The sequence below is a fragment of the Epinephelus moara genome, chromosome 21, assembly GCF_006386435.1.
Source record: "Epinephelus moara isolate mb chromosome 21, YSFRI_EMoa_1.0, whole genome shotgun sequence".
NCBI classification, from domain to species: domain Eukaryota; kingdom Metazoa; phylum Chordata; class Actinopteri; order Perciformes; family Serranidae; genus Epinephelus; species Epinephelus moara.
Window position 1 is genome coordinate 36,559,291 of NC_065526.1, and position 7,715 is coordinate 36,567,005.

General features: G+C 39.9%; 1 protein-coding gene across 9 annotated transcripts in view; it reads left to right on the top strand.

Annotated features, from left to right (window-relative positions):
* The window catches only part of asph (aspartate beta-hydroxylase), a 44,216-nt gene that overhangs the window by 22,837 nt on the left and 13,664 nt on the right, over positions 1 to 7,715 (top strand). For 6 of the 9 annotated variants that reach the window (XM_050074819.1, XM_050074821.1, XM_050074817.1 and 3 more), the window contains one exon: positions 5,114 to 5,155. The exons of the other annotated variants lie outside the window; for them this stretch is intronic. In XM_050074819.1, coding sequence (XP_049930776.1) covers positions 5,114 to 5,155 — 42 coding nt within the window. The remainder of the gene's footprint in view (positions 1 to 5,113; positions 5,156 to 7,715) is intronic. 9 annotated transcript variants of the gene reach the window in all.

Here is a 7,715-nt window from a genome sequence, read left to right on the forward strand (position 1 = left end):
ATATATATATATATATATATATATATATATATATATATATATATATATATATATATATATATATATATATATATATATTTTTTTTTTTTTTTTTTTTTCTCTCTCTCTCTTTCCATTTTTCATTTATTATTATACAGGAAAATGCTAAAAGTAACATTAAATGTTACATTTAAACTTAAGATGCAATCTGTATCTAATAAGAAAAAATATTGATGCAGGCCCAAGTGCACCCAGAATGCAATGCTGTCAAAATGCTATCAGAACGTCCTGACCACATCTGCAGAGGGTCTTGCTCACATTTGCCACATTACTAGGAAAAACAAAACTGTTGAAAATTGAAAGGCTTTTGTTGTCTTGACTTAATGTCAAAAAGCTACAGACAACCTCTCAGTAAATGAAACATAAGAAGGATCCATACAGAAGCTGATCACCTTTTTAAAGCCTGGATATACTGAAATGGCTATGGACACAGATAGCAGGCAGCTCCTGGCTAACATAGGCAGATGATGAGATTTGTGTCACAAGAACCCTCATGGCTATGCAAATGTATATATTTAGGTTTAAATAGCCAGCTATACTGTCTGTGTACACATAGCTGGACAGGCTATGTGACTTAAGTGTTATTAAATGCCCATGTCCGCGAGACTCTTGAACTTGGATGTCCTTGTGAAGCCCAGAACAAACGTTTGCAAATATCCAATGCTATCTGCCATCTTGTTACCACTGTTTACTTCCATTTTGAATTATGCAATGTCCTCTATCGATAACACATCCTTGATTACAGTGGTTCTGCTCAAAACTGGTGGAAACACTGTCTGGTCTGCTAGATAGCACCATGATTTTAGGAATCCTGAACAACACCAGTTCAAGAACCCAAACTAATTTGATAGAAAAGGAATATGAAAAGTAGCCTATTGATGGCCTCAGCTGCATTAAGTCGCACTTCCAATGCATGGTAGAGCATGGCTCAACTCAATTCAACTCGCTCTTTTGGTTTTCTATCGGCAAAAGTTATGGACAGTGCATTGTACCTGGTACTTTTTTGGTACCACCTTGATCAAGGTTCCTTGCGAGCTGAGCTGATACTAGAAGGTGGAGTTAAACCACCCTCCACTGATTGGTCAGAGGGAATGGTCTCTAGACTTGTGACACTGACAGTTGTGTGACATGCGTCATCCTGCACAACTTTTTTTAAGCCAAACTGCTGTCAGTAGTGACCCCATTTTTTTTTTAAAATTCACTCAACCCATAACCCATAATTAAAAAAAAAAAAAAAATTGGCAGCCAGCAAAACTACACCACATACTATGTCTTACCACTGACGAAGTTAAGATATCTTCGCTAATGATAGGATCCAGCCAGTGTCTCTTTGAAGATCATGTCATGGCAGTTTCATGTGGTGTTGCTATGTTGATCAGCTGAGACCCCCGCCTACACTGAGGAGATACTGTGCAGGGTGGATAATGAAACAGAAAAGCACTGGTACCAAAGGTGAGTTGAGTTGAGTTGAGTTGAGTGGCACTGAACCATGCAGTGGAAATTGGCCTATGACATGGACCTCACCTTGTAAACCTGAGCAGTCCTTTCGAGAGTATACCACATCACTTCCCTGATGCAGCATGTTTGACAAATCTGCCTACCAAATTCACAAATTAAGATCCAATTACGATACGGGCAGATAAAAGGAACAATTTATATACCAGGTGCAAAAGCAGAACCCTGTGATACAGGTAATGTATCCAGATACAGATTGCATCTTAATACCACGTGGGAATAGGGTCTTGAACTAACATAAAACCCACTCAAGGTTTGTAGTATTGCTTTTTTTTAACATGTCAGTATATATTGAGCCAAGTTGGTGCTTCCTATGCTTCAGATTCTTGTATTTTTTTTTACAGGAATCAAGCTTCATATTGTGGTTTGTTAGTTGTCTTAAGTCATCCTGCTGCTCAGCAACAGCATATAGAACTTTATAGACCTTATTCATGGCAGGCATTTTGACATGTGATAAGATGAAATGCACAGGTGTATTGTTAACAGTGGTTGCATTCCTCTCAAGGGAGGTCCTGGTATTGTACATGCTGGCTCACTGGAATAGCTTACTGGGACACTTAACAGAACTAAGCCAGCGATGATGTTTTTATTTTATCTGTGCTTTTCTTAGTCCTATGACAAGTCAGAATGTTTAATGTGAAAAAGGTCTATTGGTATCATTCTCCTCATTTTAGCTTAATCATGCTCATGTGTCTTGCACTTGCAGTAGTTGTCAACCATGAATCATAAAACCTGTTTGTTGAATCCAAGGTTCAGGTTTGTGACTATGCAATGGTAGAATCTATTCATGTCCAAATTGTTGTCATTCCAGTTTGTTTGTGTTCTGGGTCAAAGATGAGAGAGAGGAGTGCACTGCAGTGGAAAGGTGTGATGTGTTAAGAGTCGCAGAGGGCTGAGTGAAAGGATGCAGAGAGGAGGCATGTTCGGTTCATTACGCTTGAATCTACTGATTGCTGCTACAAGCTCAGACAGCTAAACAGGCTGCAGGTGTATTGTGTTGTGCATGTGACAGAGGGTGTGTGTTTCTGAGTTAACAGGTTAACGATGAACTTAACGGCTGTTGTGAATGCATGGATCACACCTGACTTAGAAACAGGCTCTTCCTGCTCTGGGGTGGAGTAGATGAATCCACATGGTGCTATTGATGCACACAAGCTAGCACTGGAAGTTACAGGACATGCAGATACAGGACTCCAGAGCTATTTTAACTTAACAGTGAGAGAGCCCTCTTTTTTCAGGCCATGTACAGTCAGTCTGTGACTGGTATATGACAAAATTCACCACCCAAGCATAGGAGGCAATAAAGAGTTTGCCATCATGGTTCAGGCTGCAGGGCCTCTGTGTTATTGTGTAGTTAACTTTATAAGTACGGGCACAATGCTTGCTAGCAGCAGACCGAGGACAAGTGATAGTTTAGCAGATCAGATGATGTCCCTTACGGTAAACTGTGCCACAAAAGGGGTGCTTGAGACGGTCAGTTTCATGGCACTGTTTAGACCCGCAGGCATGTGTGACACAGACAGCACAGGAGCAGCATAGGAACAGCACAGCAGTGCGACCCTAAAAGACACCAAAACACAGTATAGTTTAATTACATGATCATTTTTGGTACATTTACCTGCCTGTGTGGTGGATAGCCTCCTGAGATTTTCTCAACAAAAGGAAAATCTACCCGCATTTGGAGCTTGTCAGGTGTTAATTTCGGGACCTGGATGCGCTCCTTTTTGAAAATCTTGGTTTTACACAATTGGAGAGCTATACTTGTTTTGCAAATGTCTTCTAAGCATTTTTAGCCAATTTGAGATGAGCACAGACGTCATGTAACTCACTGGCTGCAGTTCAAGTTACTTGAAACTGACGATTTTAACAGCAAGAACAGTAACTTTGCTGTGTGGTGTGACACAAAGTGTAATTAGTTCAGAAGTCTTCAGTATTACGCAGGTTGTTTTTGTGATTGTTGCAGCCTGAAATGCCTGATTTAACAGCAGGTTTACAAAAACATTTGCGATGCATCTTGTAACATTTTTAGATTTTTTTTTTTTTTTTTTTTTAACAATGAAATTGCAGGAACAAGTGAAAATTGCAACAGTAGTCACAATTTTTTGTATAATTCATGAAAAATTAAAGGCAGCTTATTCAAGGGAGCGTAAAACTTCACTGTTCTGAGTTTTTCTGATCTGAACTACATTAACATTAGCACTAACCATCCACATTGAATCTGACTCACCTTGATTATTTCAGTACTTGCAATAGATGCAGCTGCAGCAGCCTCTGTCATAGTGATTTGTCGTGTCGGTTCACGCACTGCAGTCATTCTCAGGGTGTGTTTTGTGGTAGAAGAGTGTTTGGCAATCTATGTCTTTTGTGTTCCACCACAACGTTGCACGTGAAGCTAAACAGTTACTCCCTCTTTCATTCAGAACATCAGGGAGTTGGCGTTAGCAGGTGGTGATACAAATATGCATAATGATGTGGATTGATGATCGTTGATTACTGAATCAATACATTGACCCAAATCAATGGATCGTTAGATCCCTACCACTTATATTTACTTTGACTTACTAGTGTTAGCAGGGATAATTCAGTATTGATACTGTGTATGTTTTCAAACGCACCTGCCACTGCCTATGTTCAGAAGGACAGAGAGAAGTAAGAGGGAACCAGAGGAACTGACACCCATTTAAAGCTTAAGTGGCTGTTGGCTTGGGCCTGTCAATATGAACCATAGTTTGCCTCACTGTGAACACCATGAAGTGGTGGTGAACTTATCAGTGAGTAAACTGTGACTGTGTGTTTGTGATCACCATAGAAACGTTTAAATCTATACGAATAGTTAATTTTTGGTACACATTCAGTATTTATTTCATACAACTGAAAACTTTGTGTTTTTCTCCACCACATCCATGAGTGTACCATTTTGCATCTTGCAAAGTAGGGAAGTGTCCTGCTTTTTGTAATTGTTGTGACAAGAAAGAGAAAAGAAGCCTCAGGTCTACAGTGTCTCCACTAGGCTGCACTGCTCATGTAAATGTGCTGCTTTTCAGTCGTGACTCAGAATTTGGCTTTCAGTCAGCTGTCAGCACTGAGTACTGTAGACTTTTGTCACACTCATCACAGGTGTCATTGATAACAATAAAAATGACTGCATTCCATTTAGGTGACCTAGTTCCAGGACACTTGATGCAACTAAGACAGAAATTAGATTTACCATGCTTTTCCTGCTATGACCAGTCAAAATGTCTGCAGTGAAAAAGGTCAGTACCAGGCCTAAGTTAAATTCTGCTCAGTTGAACTTGAGTTTCATGTCTTGTTGATGTATAGTCAAGTTAGATTCAGCAACAGTGCTCTTCTGTTAGAAAAAGTCAGTGTGGTTTGCTTCACCTGGAGGTTGGTTTCATGCAGCCTTTTAAATGGATTTGATAGTATGGAGGTGTGTAAATGGACAGTAGGAGTGATGAACCATTCAGCTGATCACCTCATAGTCTGTAGCAACCACAGAAGTATAACCTGTAAAGGAGCCCAGAGTCTTAACTGTCGTCTTCTTTGTGTGCAACATCAGATGAAAAGCCTGGAGATGCAACCAGGAGAGGAGCTAAGAAAGGTATAGTCTCACAGCCACGTGCATGATGCTGTGCTGTGTTGCAGTGTGGGCTAGACTAATGAATAAAGTGTCAACTACTCACAAGACATCTTAGGTCCATCTGAGTGCCCCCCTCCTACCCCCAAGGTTTATTCTATGAATGAGTTATTAACCCATCATGAAAGGGTCAAGGGTTTTTTTTGGTTTTGTTTTTGTTTTTTTGCAGTGATTTGCCGATTTTTGGCTTAATCATGTGCTTGATTAGTACACTACTCAGGTTTTACTGGAGTACCTTAATTTTGGTAAGTTTTTAACACCAGTAACACAATTGGTGTACATGTTGTGTAATGCTGTTTTACACCATTTTAAACTTCCAGTTTGGTCCACTAAGTCTCCACACTGCTTGTAGGAGAAAATATGACTATGGCATGGAACCAATTTACGGTTGTAATTCATCCTGACATTCACACGCCTGCCTGATGTGTGGTGATGTCCAGTAACAGATTGAATTTGGGCATGGTCTTCATCCTAAAAAACTTATTTTACGAGTGGTGAAACACCAAACAGTGTTGTTGCTCATCCATCCCAGAAACCCCTTCAACCAAGGATGCAGGCTGGAAGCTCCGGGAGGCTTTAAAGCAGCAGCTGGCCATCATCCATGAACGAGTGGAGGCCAAGAAAATCGCCAAGCTGGCTCTGGCAGAGGTCAGGCAGCTCCTGGCCAAAGAGGAGGAGGAGAAGGAGATGGAGCTAGGGAGGAAGGAAATAACGGCCAGAGTAAAGGAAAGAGTGGCCACCAGGCTGCAAGAGGAAGAGGTGAAGATAGAAAAAGAAGAGATGGAGAAGGCTCTGGAGAAACTAAGGAAGGAAAAAGCAAAACCACTGGATGAAAAAAAGGAGGAGGAGGGCAAGGAAGAGAGAGACGGGGAGAAGAAGTCAAAGAAAGGAGTGGAGAAAGAGGAGAAGTCAGAGAAAAAGGTGGAGGGAGAGGGAAAGGAAGCTTGGGAAGAAGACAAGGGGAGAGGGAAAGAGTCCGGCAGAGAAAACAGAAAGAGAAGCAGAGCTGATAAATCTGACAGAAGAAGCAGGAAATAAAGTGAAATTATATGGCTTTATAGGAATATTTTGATCCCATAGGAAGCTAGTGTTAATCATTTCAACCTAAGGGATGATGTAGGTACTGACCAAAACCTGTCTGGTGTACCAAGTATAGAAAACCCCAAGATGCTGAACGCTGGAACCAAACGTTGAGTCAGATACATCATTTTGTTATTTATTCTGCTTACTTTTGTCCTTGATGATTTAGATCAATATTTTGCCAATTATAAACAGCTTTTACTTGTGCTTAGACACCATGCAACACAATACAATAGGAGTTTGGCTTCTTTTGTCAAATGAAGTTAAAAAGACATTTTTAGAAAAGATTTTACTTTTTAGAGTTATGCATTAAAAGCAGTTGCTTTACTGAAAATATCATAAAGAAAGGTAATTTTCCAGCTAGACAGGCTTATTATGTTTGGTAAATGTAACAATGTGTCGTAGTTTCTTTCGGCCATGTTCTGGAGCTAGCTAGCTACTTCTATGACCACGAGAGAGACTCGAGGGACTGTGTTGACCCATAAAATCAAGGCTGATTAGAGAGTGGACAGCGCCAAGCACCAAGTGCCATGAGAGAACTTCGCCACACTTCTGGGTTGTAAACTAACCAGTTGGAAATCACTGGTACAGATGTTGGTACAGCTTACATTTTTTCACACAATTTTTCACAGTACACCATCAGTGCTTTTACTTAAAGGGTCAGCATAAATGGGGATGATTGGGAAGGATGGGAGTGATGGAAAATGATGAGCTTGAAATTGCAGGGGTCGGAACAAGCACTGAAAGATACCCTGATAGTGTTGGTACCGAGTGTGATGTAGTGTTAGTGATCTTGTTTAGATTTGACTAGACCACCAATTTCTCCACTGTTAGTAACTTGTAACAAGATGTGAGTTTTTCTAAATTTAGGGAGATTTGTGTTCCACTATCATAAATGTGTCATTTTCTTTTGTCAATAAAGTTTCTGGATCCCAGGAAATGCCTCTTTTCTGACATCAAAGTCACATGTGTCTGTGGTTCCACCAGAATGTATGTTGGGGTCAAGTATGGAAATGGAGATCAGACAAACACTCAGTTGGACTTTCACCTAAAAAATAACTTTTTACCACATTACATCAATGACAAGTGATTTGAAGACAAAATTACTTCTCAAAAATATGCAATGAAATGTTGTCAGCTTGAAACAAATGATAATTTGACACTGTTTTTGTTAACTTCAATCAGTCAGTCAGTCAGTCAGTCAGTCAGTCAGCAAAAGAAACCCCATGCCTTTTTCAGATGGTTTGATTGGAAATGTTGATATGTGAATACAGTATTATATGATACCTTATTTGCAACACATTTTTAGTTCCTGTTCATTTATAGTACATCATATACTTTCCCCATTGTCCAGCAGTACCAGCTAGACTAATTGTATGTATTGTATCTTCATAAGTTGTGTATGACATCAGTAATATTCAAAACACTTAATCATTAAATATGG